Source organism: Limulus polyphemus, unplaced genomic scaffold (assembly GCF_000517525.1).
Source record: "Limulus polyphemus unplaced genomic scaffold, Limulus_polyphemus-2.1.2 Scaffold613, whole genome shotgun sequence".
NCBI classification, from domain to species: Eukaryota; Metazoa; Arthropoda; class Merostomata; order Xiphosura; family Limulidae; genus Limulus; species Limulus polyphemus.
The window spans coordinates 214,808-232,983 of record NW_013666223.1 but is presented as its reverse complement, the minus strand read 5'-3'; the positions used below and the strand labels follow the sequence as shown (position 1 = coordinate 232,983).

The 18,176-nt window shown below is 34.6% G+C and overlaps 1 protein-coding gene across 1 annotated transcript in view; it reads right to left on the bottom strand.

Annotated features, from left to right (window-relative positions):
- Positions 1 to 15,917, bottom strand: part of LOC106459465 (epoxide hydrolase 4-like) — a 23,014-nt gene extending 7,097 nt beyond the window's left edge. The window contains exons 1-4 of the mRNA XM_013919086.2: positions 15,588 to 15,917; positions 12,901 to 13,025; positions 5,905 to 6,017; positions 2,398 to 2,566 (exon numbers count right to left, since the gene is read on the bottom strand). Of these exons, the coding sequence (XP_013774540.1) occupies positions 2,398 to 2,566; positions 5,905 to 6,017; positions 12,901 to 13,025; positions 15,588 to 15,779 (599 nt within the window). The 5' untranslated portion in view covers positions 15,780 to 15,917. The remainder of the gene's footprint in view (positions 1 to 2,397; positions 2,567 to 5,904; positions 6,018 to 12,900; positions 13,026 to 15,587) is intronic.
- Positions 15,918 to 18,176: the final 2,259 nt, after the last annotated feature.

The following is an 18,176-nucleotide window of genomic DNA, read 5'->3' as shown; positions in this document are numbered from 1 at the left end:
TTCTGTTTCTTTGTTGGTTAAGCTTAATCTTGCAAAATTTATTTATTTCAGTTAGCTATGAAATGTGAGGTTAGGGTATACTATGGGGTGGTAATATTTGCCCCATCACTTCTGACAGACTTTACACTAGTATTTAATATAATTCACTTGTTAATTTTCCAGGTTTATTTGACCAAGTATAATTCTAATAATGAATTAGTTAAACTGAATTAAAAATCAAACAAGTCTCTCAAAATAGGTTGCACTCTAGTGAACTTACTTATTAGCTACCAAACAACTAAGTATTCAAGAGGAATCTGCAGTCAGAGACTAATGATTTTTGCTATAAATAAACATTTAGTAGAATCCAAACATCTATTTTCAATTGTTGTAGGCAGTTAGATTTAAGATAAAATGCTATGAATATTATCACTAAAATTTAGTTTAAGTAATTTTCTTGAAGATAACATAAAAATGGTATATTTGACCTTTCATTGATCAAAGTTTCTTCTAATTTTAAGGGGATGTTGATGGTGAAAATCTTCTTTGAAATTTGGTTTCAGATACTGACCATAAAGGTTTAATAACATTTAAATCTGGTGACTGTGGTGGCCAAGTGGTGCAAAAAACACACACAAGAGTTTGGTCAATCCTTAACAACTTAATTGGTATTAATTGAAACAAACCAGCTCCATTTGGATATAAAGTGTTTCTCATAAGGTGAACCTGGTCTGCACTAAGATTCAAATAATCATTTGCTGCCATTTTACCTTTCAGTGACCTAAATTATTCCACAGTGATGTAGTGTTAAACTTAGAAGTGGAAGATCACCAAAATTTCCCTACGCTCCCTCTCTGACAGAACAGCTAATTATCAAACTGGTTATTTAATATGGCTACTGTGTTTGCTAATTAATTAGATATTTAGAAAATGATTGCTTTGATGTATATGATAGTAAAGCAGCAGTATATGAAGGTCAGACCAGTTTAAGTTAATAATTTCTAAAAATATTTCACATCAGAGACATAATTATAATCCTATTGATCCAAATTTTAAATGTATAAGAGTAACAAGGAGAATAATCTGCATTTTAGGTATGGGAGTGGTATTCCCTTTTCAAATGAAGTGAGGAGTTAGCCTCTGTTGTGAACCCACAAGACTACACCACTGCTATTCCACAAAAAGCTGCCCATTTCACTATAGTGCCTCAACCATGCATAACTGATGGCAAGAAACATTCAGGATTGATTGTAAGGTTATTTTGGTTTCAATTTGATGGGAAAAGTGTAAAAAATAATTTATCTGATCAAACCACATTCTTCTATTGATCTTCACTTCAATTTTTATGTTCCTGACAGGATTTTACTGGGCTTCTGTACTTTTTGTTGTTAATAGGTTTATGAGTGGTAGACTTTTAATGATAACCCATCTTATGCAGTTCCACTTGAGTTCCTTTGACAGAGATTGGTTGTTTGGGTATATATTTAGATCTGCACACACTTTTGACACTGGCATCTTTTGTTTTTGTCTTACTATTTGTGTTAATGATCATTTGTTACAATCTGTCATCTGACGTTTTTTGATCACTGTTTTGATTTTATTCTTCAATACCCATGCCAACATTACTTTTAGTACAGTGCCATGGGATATATTCATTATTTTAAGGTTTTTTTTGTGTCACTGATAATCTAGCTGGGTGTTCTCCTACAATCACTCCTCTTTGGAAAGTTGATACATGTTTTTGAATTGACAGTTTTAGATTAAATTACTGTATGTTATTGCATTTATGTACAGTTAAGTTACCATGTGGCTACATTTTCCCCTCTTAGACACACCAAAACTTAGGAATTAAAAAGGTTAGGTGTGATTATTTTATCAATCCTTGTAGATATTAAAGAGTAGGTCTGTTTTAGGTCATAGCAAACTTCTTTTCTCACACAAATTTAGTGATAAAAACATTAATAAAGCACAGGACATTGTTTAATAAATTTCAGAACTCAAGATGATCTCTCACCATATGTTCCATCCCTAACCACTACAAAGAAAACAAATGGATGAACATGGCCAACATGGGTACATTTTGTACTCAGTTTTCATTTTTATTTATCAAGAAACTTTTGTAGAGGGTAAGTGAACTGTAATTCTCATAAGAGATTGTAAGTTTCTTCAGTGATGAAACGGAGTGAACAATTACTGTATGCCATGAATCAACATTAAATGTAGGTGCATAATGTACCTGTGTTGGTAATCAAAGAAATACATAAGTCTGAAACTCTTTACAATCTATAATTAGTAATAGTTTTAGCAAGCTTTCAATCATCTATGTTTCCCAGTATCCAAAAACTTCTGAAAATCAACTGTTTATCCATCAGCATCTGTTAATGTTCTATATATATATATATATATATAAATACTTACCAGGATTTGAAAAACTGATGTAAGTTACTATGAAGAGTTTCTTCAAAGTTGCGAGGGTGTGGAGCATTCATAATGATCAACTGTTCAACTATTTCTGGGTAATGTGCAGCCAAGGACCAAGCCACGCATCCACCCCAATCATGACCTACAATTACACCACTTTTTCTTCCTACATGTAGTGATAAAAAAAGGGCATAATCAAATAAGAACTTTATTAGTAATTCCTTAGAGGTTGGTCTGCAACCTGAGAAACTCCAAGTAATAAATATTATTGATAGGTAAAATTTTAAACTTGTGAGATCAGTGAAGATGAAATAATCTATATTTATTTCAATCTTGACCTTTAATTTGTATGATTAAAGATCTAAAGACACATTTTAAACAACAGATATTAGAGTAACGAAGAAGAGCAATTAACTTGTATGAGAAAATTGAAATCTGCAATAACAGAAATTTCTAGGGTACACATACAAAAGAAGTCACCTTTTGTTCAAAGCTAATGCCTATAGTATGAAAATCTCAAAAATATTAAACCTAAATGTAATATTTACCAGGTTTACAAATGAATAAAGCTGCAGAAACAAACGAGATATGATGAATGAAAAGAATAGTGCCACTGTGTTACGGCACTTATAACAAGATATTGAATTATTAAATGTTTAAGGTAAATAACAAAAGAGCAACTTTTTGTTCTTGTAACTATTTTCCTTAAGCTTTAATTTGTTATGGAAACTAAAACTGAAGTTTTACACTGCATTTATTTTTACTTATAATTCATAACTTTTTATCTTTCATACTATCACTTTTTGTTTTTTTTCTTTATCGCTTTAGTTTTTTCAAATGTATCTATTTTTGAACCTCTTTACAGTTAAGCTGTTGTTTAGGAACTGGGTGGTCAACATAGTTATTAGAAGCTATTGAGTAAGTTAAACTAAACTGTTGTGTGATTAGTGTTAGACAGGAGCGAGATTTAAAAAAAAAAGTAGAGGTACTCAGCTGGGTGAAATGGACCTGTTTTTGAAAAAAAATAACTAAGTGTATACATTAAAAGTGACAAATAAGTACCAATACTAGTACCACCTTAGAAAATAAGTTCCAGTACTCAGTACCAGCAGAATTTCATCCCTGGTGTTGAGACTGTGTAATTAAAAAAAGAAATTCTTGGTACAACATGTGGCTTCCATAAGGCACAGGAAGGATCAGTTAGCCTTAGAAAAATTTAATGAAGTTCAGAGGGAAAAAAACAAGACTCAAGAGAGAAGTAAAGGATATGAGAAAGAAAAGAGGAAGCCTATTAATATGCTTTTTGAAAGAAATTTAAAATTAACAGTGACATATGTGTGGTGAAAAACCTATGATAAGAACTTAAAATCAATTCTCCACACCAATTAAATGTAATAAAAAGGTTTCAGTATTTTCCAGATGATGAGTGCAGGATGTTGAAAATCACAGAAGGTACATGGTTCTAGTAACAGGAGATTTGCTTGTTAAGTCTAAGGTTAGTTTGTGGAGGGACAAAAACATTAAAACCAGTGTTTACTAGGTGCTATGGCTCAGGTTGTGAATAGAAGGGTGGTGTCAGCTTTTTAAAAACAACAACAACAAAAACCTTTCTGTTATACACATTGGTGCTATAAATGCCAGCTCTGATAGACTGGAGAAACTAAATGTCGAGTTAATAAATTTATAGTTTCATACTTCTGCAAAAGATTTTCTGAAATTACAGGTGTTACTGAGGAAGAAAAATTATGTGAATGATTTTTAAAATTTTGCATGTACTAGACATAAATGAAGCTTGGGGGGAAAAAAAAGGTTTCTAGTGCTATTAGAGAGGCTGAAAATGAGTAAATGCATTTAAGAATCTTGCACCCAGTTAGAAAGCCAATTCATCAGTGAATAAATGGAGATTTTTAATAAGCTCATCATAATAAAATTAAAATTGGGCTTTCGACATAATGATTACGTGGAGTACTAATGGCTACAGAAACATGCAAAAAGTCATTACAAAAATTGCTACATAAAGGGAATGAAAATATCTTTAAGTATTGCAGTATTGAATCTATTAAATTTAATTCATAAATGAACAAAAGAATGTTAGGCATTTGAACAATCAATTAGTGGGAAAATTATTATGTCTCTAAAAAAATTCTTACTTGTGAATTTATAGTCAAAGATGAAACAGAGAGTCTTTACCTTAATTTTGTACAGTGAAAAAATAATTCTGCCTTGAAAAATATATAAAAAGTTCAGAAACAAAAGGCTTGTCATCCAAATGAGGTGATTTTTAATTAGTAAGTAAAAAAGGGAAAGATTCAATGAAGATACTAGTTGTTACTTTGTAAAGTTACTAGACAGTGGTAAAATCATTAATAATTTGAAAATTACTTTTAACTTTTACTTATATAGTCATGTACTAAGGTTTACAAAAACTTAGAAAGGAATTATTTGTTGAGTGAGAAGGATGTTAATGTTACTGAGACAAAGAAGAAAGTTCTGTGTAATTGCTGAATAAAGTCTAAAGCATATAGCTTAAGCCTACCAATCCTGTGTGAGTATTGGGATATACCAACAGAACTTAAGGTTTTTTTTTAAAAGTTTGATTATCTTAATGTCATGCAATTCAGCTTACCAGGTCACACCATTTGGTACTGAACTGATACAAAGATTACCAACAAAAGCTAAGTTTTTCTAAATTCCTATTATTCTAAACACTTAATTTTAATCACCACTAATTCTAGGATCTAATGAAAAGAAGTGCAAGTTTTTAAGTCTTTCTTTGTAACTTCAACCCAGTATTATTTCAGTAGCTCTACTCTCCATCCTTTCCAGCACAGTGATACCCTTTAATGATAAAGAAACCAAACTGAATAACAGTATTCTAAAATAGGTATCAGTGTATTTGTGAAACCAGTAACCTTCTTATTTTTTAGATATATCATTTCCATAAACAGCATCAAAAAGTCAGAGCTCTTTACTGCAGCAAATACTCAGATGTTTAGAGAATCACAACAAAATCCTTTTTCTCCAAAACAGTATTCCTTGACACTTGAGATAATTCAGAAATTTAAAAAAATATATGTATCCCTAACGTTAAACATTTTAACTTTACAATATTAACAGTGAATAAAATAAAAATTCTGATCAATTTCATGAATTCATATGCAGTAACTTAGTATTATCATCAACAAATATTAATAATTTAAAGCCCAAAAATGCTTCTAATTTCATTCACATAAGTCGTGAATAACAAAGGTATTAAGACAGAAGATTCTTTGGACAAGAATAAATGCTCATTTATCATCAACCTCTTCTTTTTTACTACAGAGCAATTTTTCTACAATTTTACTTTTTTTTCACCATTACAATAATAACAGTTTACTTTCTACTTATTCTTTTGTGCAAATCCATATCAAAACTTCTGAAATTCAAGATAAACAATAAATAAAAAAGTTTGACCCTATAAAAAAAAGGTATAAAAACTTAACTCTATAAAAAACAAATACCCACCTAATGCATTTAGTAGCTGTTTTATGTCATCTTCAATTTTACTCACTTGGTAAGCTCTGATTCCCTCAGGTTTTTCTGATTCTCCATAACCACGCATGTCTATAGCAACCACCCTGATTGAAAATACTGTCTTCAGAACATCAGTTACACAAAACAATCAGCAACATGTATGATCCTTTAAGTGTGCTTGTTTATACATATACAGTATATTAATAACTTTACATCCACTAGTAAAATTAAACACAAGTATTTTACAACATAGTTATTTTTTTCCCCACATTCCTCTTAATTTGTCAATTGCAGATTCAAAATCATAAACAGGAAAAATTTAGCATTTCAGAACTATATTTTGTCTCCCACAGTGGCTCAACTGATGAGTTCTGTTATTTATCAAATGGAGAAAAAAAGATCTGAAATACTACTTCCACACACCTCTGATTTTGAATCCACAATGAACAAACTAAGACGAATGTGGGAAAAAAAGTAATTGCATTTTGCATGATTTTTATAACAATTTTTAGGCCTATTGATTAATAATGTTTTGCCATTTTTCAGCATTTAAAGTATTACACTGCATATATAAATAATGTTTCACAGAATCTTTCATCACTTATTGCCCAACCCAACCGACAAATTAAGATGAATCTTGGGAAAAAACATATCTGCAGTTAATGTGATTTTATTTGTAAGCGCTTAAATTCAGAATAATGATTGCTCCAAAAGAACAAAAAGACACAGAAAAAGGAAATAAATGAATTAAAAGAATATGTAACACCAAGTGTTTAGCATCTATAATGATAAATACAATGCTATGTTCTACTGATAAAAGTTAACATTCAGATATACACTCACCACTCTGCACCACATAGAGCTATTACCTGTAATTTCCTACAAATGCCACAAGGTTTGAACAAAGCTTCCACCTGTACATGTGTCAATGTGTATTGTGCCAGCCTATGATATAATCATCAATAGATTACTGACCACCACTAATAGGAGAGTGATACATCCTTCATGCTCAGTAACTCCCATGAGTACTAGTATATAAAATTAGGTTTACTTTTGAGAAGGCAAACTAAGTGCACTGGAAGTGGGTAAGAAGGAAGAGAAGTGGTGCAGAGAGATATCTATTTAAGATACATTTTTAGGTAAGGAAAATGTTAACTTCAGAAATGCTACTAACCTCTCCAAGATAAAGAGCTAGAATTCCATGCTGAAGATGGTAGAGGAGCTGGTGCAGAAAAATTCCTTTCTGAAAACAGCATCAGAAAGGGAATGTCCATAGAGTGTGACACCACATCACTATCAGGCAGGGAATACACTCACCCAATACAGGTGGTAGAGCAAAATATATTATTATAAAGTCTTTTGCTGGGTGCTAACATGTTAATATGGGCAGAATGGCTAAATCTTCCATTATCTCATGGGTGGACAGTTGAGCACGAATGTGTATTGTGGCTATGGCTATAAGCCTGGTTGTTCCATATTGTGGTATCTTATGTATTTTTCCCATGCTCATGATCAGAGGCAAACCAAAGACCCATCTGGTTGGATCTAATCACCAGGGACAGCTTGGTTCATAACATAATGGGGTGATATGTACTACATACCACCAGGTAACAACAAAGCTATACTTCCCAAATGAGGGGTGTGTCCACCTAGTTTCATACCTGTAGGATTGCACTGACTTATGAGGAATTCTCCATGTTGAGTTCCCCAGTGGCTTGGGACTGGAGGTGCAAAGGTTCTTCTGTAATCCACTAAGAAAAAAATGGTGGAGGGAAGAATTCTCATGGAAGACAACACTAGCATGGCCCATTGTCATCAGGCACAATCACCTTAAATTAAATCCCACACTAAGTGACAGTGTAATGGGTTACTGAGATTAAAGATAATAGGCATAAATTCAACGTGAAGGCACACATGCATCTGGTGCCTTTTTCTTTTCAAATACAAAATGGCCAGAAAGACACACATATACAAAAATAGTATTTAAGCAGTCAAGCAAAAGTTAACATCGAAAGGAAGGACTGCATCAAACACACAGCAAATCGAAACCTGTGATGAACAACATTTCAATGAACGAAACAGGCCCAAACAAAAAAGAAAATTGAAGATGCTGCATAAATTAAAAGGATCTCCAGGATAAAGGCTATAATATGGGATATAAAATATGCCCTTGAATTTGAAGGTGATTGGCAAAGTAGGACCCACATTGCAGTGGGGATACATCTTCTACCAGTCTTAGTTTTTGTTCACCAGTCTCACACATTGAAGAAAACAAAATGTTAGAAGAGCAAGATGTGGGTGCTCAAGAAAATAAAAATGAAAATAAAGTTCTACATTACCTTCATTTTTGTTTTATTACTTTGGAAAGCAGTCATTGTCCCACTGAAGAGTGATATGGGTGTGGGACATTGTGGGCTTAAGTACTCATATCTTACTTTCCTAACTTGTATTTTTTTGTATGATTTTGTTTTGTTCAACATGTGAAACACACACACACACACATATAGATATATGTGTATATATATATATATATATACATATATACACACACACACATTATTGAAGCTGTCTTGCAGAAAATCCTATTTCGACAGAGGGCAATGGGTTTAAAAACTTTCTGCACTCCCAAGATTTTGGGCAAGTATTCCTTGTGAGGCAACAAGAAAGGTTCCATCAACATGAAGTGACAGACAGTAAGATCTATAAATGGCAAAGAGTAAGCAAGTGATAAATAGAAAAACAAATAACAATATTCATTTCAAGACAGCCTCTGGGTAGACTGGAGTATGGTAACTGAAAGGAGGCAAATACCAAAAGCACAAAAAACTGCCATGTGATGGAGGTAATGTGATACAAAAGTGTTAGGTGTCATCCACATTCTTGCATGTAGGTTCTTATCCAGAGGTTGACATCAGTTAGAGGAAATAGAAGTCCTAAGATGGCAAAGTTGATGGAAGGTGACATAATAAAGCATACGGGCATCTTCATCTAAAGAAGAATACCACAATCAGATGAGTTGATGAACCCACCCAGTCAGAAACAAAGGTGACAAGTCATGAGAAGAGGAAGTATCCTACAGCAAGAAAAGGCAATGGTGGTTTACATGGAAGGGGAAAGTTCAAGCAAGATAACAACATCAGCCCAAACTGGACACTAAAGACAGAGTCAGAATGATCATGTAAAGTAGAAACAGAAAAGAGAATGATGGGAGAAAACACCTGATCATCCTCCAAGACAGCCCAAGTTTTTGGGAGAAAGGAGTGGTCTGGAAACAAAATCAACTGATTCCTCTTATCAAGGATGCAGGAAACATCCAATGTATAAATGTCTGAACAACATCTCCAACAAGTGAGCAAAGGGAGAAAATATACTTTCAGGGACAGATGAACAATGGGACATGAAGCCAAAGGTTCAAATGAAAGACTACTGAGAGCCTAGGAGAGGGACTGAATGATGAGGATAACTGATGAGAAAAGCCCTGAAGAGGTCTGTCATAGTTGGAAAAAAAAAAGACTGTGTACGAGAAGAAAAAAGTTGTGGACAAAACTGCTCTTTAAATGGCAATCAAAGACACAGATAAACCTTTGTCAAAAAGCCAAGTAAAGAAAGCAGAGTAGGATGATCCTGTGGAAGGGAGTGGTGAAGGGACCAAAAGGGGTAAGCAATCCATTTGCACTGATAGAGGGCCAGTGTGGAAGCTGACAAAAATGAGACAGAAAAACAAGCTACTCTGTGTGAAGAAACCTGTCATGAAAGGTGAATGTCTGTGCCGTGTGAAGAAGGGATTGCTAAAGAGGAAATGGATGATCTCCCCTGGACAACAAATGGCATAAGAGGGGAAACCAGGACTGAGCCTTCCAAAGAGGAGAAATTAGAAAGAACCCAAGGGATGTCATGAATGAGAGACAAGACATGGGGAAGAAGGCAAAGTGAAGGATAGGCATAAAGAGACAGGTTGGATCAAGCCTGGTTCAGTTTATTGATAACCACAGCTGCAGTGTGGGACTGGAGACCAAAAAAGAAAAAAAAGTTTGGTATTAAAAGGAGTTGCAGAGGCATCAATCAGAGGATTCCCACAATGGAAACAAATTCATTGAAACACCAAAATATGAAGGGATCACTCCATTGGAGCAATTCTGTCCAAGTGAGACAAGTGATCTATCATCAGATTCAAAGCTCCTGAGACATGACAGGCCACTAATAGAATTTGATTATCATGGGCCCAAAAGAGAAATTCCAGTCATTTTTAACCTCCATCTGATCTCGTTTATCTTCAGCATCTCATGGAGGCTATATTCTCTCAACCTGCCTATGGAAGCTGTAGATCAGGTTCTCCACCCAATCAGGGTGTTTAGTCCTGTTTTTTTTTCACCCCAAAGAAGACCAGGGACTGGTGCCCTATCATTGATTTATCATTCTTGACATCCTTTCATGATGTTCCTAAGGTCAGGTAAGGAGTGCCATCCTTATGGTTGATGTGTGATACAACCATGAAATTGTCTGAATGGATCATCACTAGATATTCCAGGAACTGAGACTGAAGACATGGGCAAGCCCAATAAGCAGCCAAAGTTTCCAGGACATTGATATTAAAGGACTCCTTCTTTGGGGACCAAACCCCCCCAAAATGGTGGAGTTGTCCAGAAATGCCCCCATCTGTGTACATATGCGTGTCAGGTTGAGGAGGGGGAGGGGTAGTACCTTCAGTCATGTTGGAGCAATAAAATCAACATAACATAGAAGGACAGAAAGTCATAAGGGCTAACAAGGAATCCATTGATCACCCAGGATCTACTAAAAGGGAAGCACATATGCATGCATGTGAGAGATAAGAGACCAGAGTCCCAAAATTGTGAAAGATACTCTGGTGGACCAGAAAATGAGTGGGGATCTAGATGGACATGGAGGATTTAATCAGCCAACTGAGATGAGAGACAATTCCAAAACAGAAAGGAGGTGGTTGCTTCTGCAGAAGCTCATTGAAACAGAGCCAACAGCCCATATAATAATATAATGGAAGTGAAAACCCATGGAATGCATCTGCCGAATGGATGATTACATAACCCAACTGAAAACATTAGGGGTCATGATTAACCAAATGGGAAGGGCCCAAAACTAAAAAATCCAACTGTTGTGGACAAAATCAGAGGAAATGACAGGATGATGGATAAATTGGGATGGGAAGAAACATTGACTGTGACCATCCACAACCCAGGAGAGAACACCCATTTCACACTGAGAAAAATCATACATTTGAACTTAGGAACATGAAGAAAGATGTTCAAGGATGACAAATCAATAACAGGGCATCAACCATAATTTTCTTGGGGATAGAAAAAAAAGGAATAAAAACCCTGAGTGGGGAGGGTAGAAAGGATACAGCTGAAGATGAATGGAATCAGATTGAGGTTGAAAAATTACTAAACAAAGAGGAAGGAGAGGGAGAGTATGATAACATAGGGATAGACCATGGGAAGGCATCTCCATTACCCAATAGTCATTGGTTAAGGGAGTCCACAGGTGTACAAATGGAGAAAGCCTAGCTCCTACAGGACCAGAGCCAATAGAGTGGCACACAAGACAAGTCATCTCCATGAACCACATCACCTAGCCCTATAAAAAGGAGATAAGAAGAAGGGTCAGTAGGATCAGGAACAGGAGAGGGCATAAACCCATGAGATATGTGAGGACAGGAAATATGTTGGAGTATTTATGATCTGGTATGGCAGAAAACTAAAGGAGCCTGAGAAGACTGGTGGCAAACAGCTCCAGCCCAAGATTACTAAGAATAAGGAATACCTTCTAAGACTTTTTGTTAAAAGGAAAGAAGTGAGACCAATGTCTAGGAGATAAAGAGGAAGGGGCACACATGAAAGGAAGGAATCCCAATTAAGCAAATCCTAAAAATAAAGAAACCAGATTAACAAATTCACAGCAGTAGAAGAGATCAAGGCCAAGGTAGCAAACACGTAGAAAGAGTGTCTCCAAAGGAAGATAAAAGAAGATGAAACATATACAAAAAGCAAAGGAGATGTATAATGGTAAGACATAGGTAAGTAGACTGAGGGGTGGGAAGAGACAAAGTAAGAGAAAGGGGCACCCTAGGCAGGAATGAGAGATTCTAAGGGCTGAAGTTTGAGAAAAATAGAAGGATCTGATCATATGCTATAGAAAAAGAGTCATGAAGGTGAGGAGGTTGAGGCTGACTTGGATCAGTGCATATTTTGGGACAGAAAAACATCATCATGAATACAAAAGTCTGAGGGGGAAGAAAATCAGAAGATGAAACCTTATGAAGAAAAACAATCCAAGATTCCTCAAAGACTACTGAAGAAAGAAGGTGGAAATACCTGTTCCTCATTAGAAAGAGAAGAACCAGAAGCAAAGACAGGCAGAAGAAAGAGTTAGTCAAAGTTGTAATTACAGGTCTCAGAATCTTCATAAACAGATGAGGGACCTAGAGGAGAAATAAATGAGGCAGAAGAGTACCAAACATTTGATGTACAATGGTGGTAACATCACTGACAGATAAAGTGCTTCTGGTCACCACTGAAACAGGAGGAGAAGAATCTTGGAGTGGAATGTCAAGGCAAAATTTCAAAGAGGCACAAGAAAAAACATCTGAACACTAGCAATGCCAAGAAAAGAATTAATCTGTGTTCACGTGCTTGTGCTTATGGAAAAGGGTTATAGTGTAGTGATGATTACATCATAGGATGGTGCAACATACATTAAAATTTGTAAGGGTAGGAGCTTTGTTTAAGGCTCTTGACATGCATAGGAAATTACATTATAATGCACATGAGGTAACAACTCTTTTTGGTGTAGAGAGGTGATCAACATTACTGGAAAATAGCTTAAATATCAATACCAATCATTCTGACATTGCAAGTACCACTAGCTATAGCCTAAGATGGAATAAATGTTTTGTCATTGTTCATATTTATAGCCATAACTTTCTTTGTTCATATGGAAAATAAAGCTCACCAGTAATCTTTACAAAATTCTTTCAGCTGGTTTCTCCAGCTGAACCAAAAATCTGGAAAACCATGAATCAATACCATCAGAGGATTCTGTGAATTTCCATTTGTAACATAATGAAGTTTCACTTCCTAGAAGGGTAAAACAAAACAATGTACTTGAAATTAAAATGTTTTATTCCAAATATATCTGATCCTCACATTAAGATAAAAAAAAATTATGATGAATGTAGAAAATTCCAGGATAAATAACTACATGATGAGATTTGTTTTGTCTGTGGTACATGTAGGGTGGATCAAACTCTTAAGGAATATTTTATCTAAATGGAAAGATGGATTAAATATATAATAAAATGCTTTAAGAGGTTCAATCCTGTAGACTAAGCAATAAAATATTTTAAAAAATGAGTAGGGAACTGACAGGTACTCATAAGTAGTATTTTTGAATCTCCTATTGAGTAATGGACAGAAAATTTTGGAACTCTGTGACAAAGAATTTACAAATACTTTTATTTTATGTAAAAGTAGGATGGAAATTATAGGGTGCAATAAATGTTAGGACTTGGTTGTGTTTGAAAATTGTGGGCTTGATTGTGATTTTCTGGAGGTTAAGAATGATAAAGTACATTTCACTTATAGCACTTGTCTACTTAAGAGTGATTTAGAAACAGCTGTCAAGATTGTGCTAACATGGGGGAAAACAAAAAGTTTAGAGCAGAGAGCAAGACAGGAAATGGATTGAATTAGAGTAAAGGTTGCTTTGGGAGAGAGTAAGAATAAAGAGTGTTAGGTTTACAAGGGTGCATAGTATTAGTAGTAAGGAAGTTAAGGTTACAGAGACAGGTTCAGGTAGCAATCTCTAAGAATTTGGCTATTTCCAATAAGGAATGAGATAATCAAGAGGCTTACATAGTAAGTGACTCTCTCATCAAGTATACAACAGTTACTTGTAATGGAGAGCATAGAATGATTAAGACTAGAATTTGCTTGTCAGGTGTTAAAGTATATATAGGACAGCGTGTTAACAGCTTAGGTGCTGTTTCAAGAGAGCTCCTTCACACAAGATGCAGGAATGAATTACTTACAAGGGTACAAAGTTTAAATGAAAAATTATCATGGAAATTCTGAGGGCAACAGGTGGACTGGGTAGTTGAGTCTGTGGGATAATTTTCAGCAGGGTAGAAGTGATTTATATAACAGATATTTGGAAAAATACTTATAATAAGAGTTATTTACAAATATCAGGTTTTAGGTTATTTAACAGTGATAGAGTTTTTAAAACAAGAGGGGGTTAAGGTGATTTTCCATACATGGAATGAACTGCAATCTGTGTACATTGAAGACAAAATATGGTAGTCAAGAGACTGAATCTATATGGATTACAACCAGGGATATAAAGATTAGAATGTTTTAATTGGCAGTTGTTATAGGCTGCCTGATTAGACAGATGAGGTCACTGAGAAATTGTATAATGTGAAGAGAGAAATTATTAATAAGATTAATGTTGCAATAATTATGGGAGATTTTAATATTGGACAAATTGATTGGGATTACATGGAGTTAAACAGTAAGGGAGAGAGATTTATTGAAGTGACTCAAAATGATTTTCTAAAGCAAATCATTAGAAGGCTGACTAGGGAGGATGCCATTTTCAGATTTATTGTTAACCACTAATAAGGATATGGTTGCATGAGTTGAAGTGGGGGAAAATTTGAGAAAGAGTGGTGACTGCATAATCAATTTTCATGTTTCTACATATTGAGATGAAAATAATTAAAATTTTAGTTCATAATGTTAAGAAAGACAATTTTAAAGCCATAAGTTAAGTTTTATCATTATTGAACTAGGATAGAGTTAAAAAGCAATGTGGAACAGATTTGGAAAATTTAAGAAAATAAATTGATTTTAATTCAAGACAGGCACATTGCTAAATAGATAACAGAACCATGCAGTCTTCAAGCCACCTCATGAATGTCTTTTTTTTTTTCTAGATAGGACATTCATGTGGTGAATGATTTGGAACTTCACATACCTGTTCTGGTTGACTTCAAAATAGCAGCTACAGATTGGAATCACCCTATGTTTGCATTTGGGAGATGTAAAAATGGTAGTTTCACTGCCTCTTATTTATCTAGCAAGCACTCCAGCATAATCTTTGAAGCAGGTTGGGGCATTACAGAACTACAGGAACTTTTTGATGGGCTAATTTCTGCATTGGTGTTTACACCTCTCAATCCACGTGTCCAGAAGAGGGGCCAAAGTAGTTACGCACATTGTGGTTCTGTCCATACCAACTCTCACTCTCAGTTCATTTTAATGATCCACCGTGGGATAAACACCCCACAAAGTTAACTAGACTGTCTGTGCTTCACTTGTTAAGTTTCTTCGCTTACACGTTACTGAAGCCTCTGATGACCCCCCCCCCCCAAGACATCTTATGCTACATTCCCATTTTATAATTGATGTACCATTAGTTTTTTTTATAATTCTATGTAGCTTTATCATTAATTTTTGCTATATTTTGCATTTAATAATAACAAAGCAGTGGATAGATTTTTATGACAACCTTTACTTTAGTATTATTTTTATCAAATTCAGAGGATCTTTAAATTAAAAATTACGTATAGCACCCACAACAAAATCACTATCTTCATGTTGATAACAAGATATTAACTACATAGTACATATTCTTACCTTCAACTCTACATATACATGTTTCCCCAGAGATGGGTCTCGTAGGCATCTTGGTGGTTCTTTTCGCTTGTTGACCTTGAAAAGCTTTTTACCAGTACGAAACATTTCGTACATACTTCTGAACAGAAACAAAACGCCATAAAACACGCTTAAAGCAAACGTAATTGCTAATTCTACTTTTAGTTTGTTCATCCTGAAGGAAAGAAATACTATTAATAATGATGTTTATATACTTTCTCGAAATTAAAGTTTCCTGCTGTTATTTCTATTTAAAAATTGAAATATACTATATAGTGCTACGACCTTGACCTTTCACAGTATAATAACTAGTGGTGTAAACTAGAAGCGACATCTACTAATTCACTGTGGACTTGTTTGACGTTGCATATTTTACAATTATATACTGTGAACATTGCCAAGTTAGTGTTTGAATATATGTAGTAGTTATTTGTCCTTTTTAGACAATTTGTTGTTTTTCAGAATTTTCAGTGTATATTGGCAGAATTTAAACATTTTGACAATAAAATTAGAATAAAGAAAATTACCTTTACTCTCCAGATAATGATAAACAGCATATAATTTCAGCCAATGTTCAGCTTTATCAGGGATAGTAGTACAAGAACTATTTAGAGAATGTTATTTTCTTTTGAAAACTTTTCCGAAAATGACTTTTATTGTATTTTGAAACTTTACCTGATAATAAATTCTATTATATAAATACTTAAATTTCTGTAGAAATATATAATTTATTGCAGTTTCATTGCAGTTTCGTGTTATGAAGTAGTATTAAGTTGGGTTATATAAATGCACATCATAATGTCACAAAAGGCTCATGCGTGTAAGTTAAAGCACAATAAACGTTAAAACGATTTTTGTATAGCAAATAATATAAAAATATAACAACAGTTAATTTACAGCGTGCAGTGTAATGCGGGAGTGTGCGTGAAGTCATATTATCATAAGCTGTTTTTTCCTACTCGCCATCTGGTGACAGTGTTGCTAATTCCGCTTATAATAAATGGAATTGGGTTTGTTTAATTCTGAAGTCGCTTATTTAGGTTTTTGTTTTGTAATAACTGACTTCAGCTCTCAGTAAAATGGTTGTGGAGTAGTTTCGGTGATTGACTGGGTCAATGAATAAGGTACACATCATTACAGTTTTAGATGCATCTTATTCCCACTCCTGTTCAATCAAAAACACACCCATAATCTTGAACTTTCTGGCTCACCCATTGACACGTTCTATATTTTAATTAAACCACGCAAGTTGTCATAAAAGAACAGTTTTGAAAGTCAGAGCTGCTTATTTAAGACTTGTCTCGAAAGGCAGTGCAGCTTGTTTGGGACTTGCTTTGAACGGCAGTGCCGCTTATTTTTTTTCGCCAGTCTTTGCAACTTCACTTAGTAACTCTTAACAGTGGTGTATGCTTATTGTTCTGTCAATTGCTCAATAAGAAATATTAGAAAAAGAAAAAAGCATATTGTTACGACAGCAGAAGTCACGCGACGCTGGGAGCATGCGCGTTGGAGTTTCTAGAAGAATCGTGACTTAGTGGGCAACCTCACGAATCTCTCAACGTTTGCTAGATGCCCTCTTTTTTTTAGTATATAAGCCGGAGATAGATTGAAGAGAAATAATTGTTAATTGAGTCAAGCGAGCAGTAGGCACCGTAAGTAAAGTGTGTGAATCTCTGTGGATTATAAAATGTGTTTATAAAAGTAGTTAAGTTTAAAGTGACTGTGGAAATTAAGTGAATTACAAAGTTTGTAACGAGAAAGAATAAACTAGTTTTAATCAAGAAGGGACTTGTATCGCTGAAGTCACTCGGAAAGAAGTTTTACTGGAAATTATCAAACAAGCAGATACGTAACAATATTTTTATAACAATTCAAAAAGATAATTTCTACTTGTTTATCCAAAAGACATTATTCTGAGTCCTTTCATTTCATTTTCTTGGATAAAATCCCATATAACAACGTTCAAAAACAGCGAAACGTTAGGACTATATATTACGGATAATTTAAGTCCTAGCTTCAATTACTAGGTATATTCTTAAATTGTAGTAACGGAAAATCCGTTATTAAAACCAAAACAACTTCCATGAAGTTTAAGTTCGCATGCCTGCGTTATTGGAGTTTTCTAAAGTGAAAATATAATGTGGCCTGGCCTTGGATTGTACTGTAGTTTTACACGAAATTAAAGTTGAAAATTGGTACTTTTTTGTTAGGTTCTTCTAATCTTCTTGGAGAGTGAGGTGGAATTGTCCCTCCTGTCCCTGAGAATTAGCGTTCCTGAGGTCCAAAAAAAATGAGTGAGATTCGGCATGTGACGTATGTACCAAGAGATAAAAGGACGAAAAAGGCAATTTTGAACTGGTAGAGTAGACGGAAGGCAGCTGATTAATAGCACACTCCGCCAACTCCTAGGCTACTCAACTCGAATAGTTGGATTTAACCGTCATTTTTCTAATGCACAGATGGCAATGGGGCACGAACCATACACTCCTGGATTAACATTCTGGCAAGTTGACCACTAGAACACGCCCAGCCCAAATACATTTTTATATATCAAGACGATTATTTAGTTGC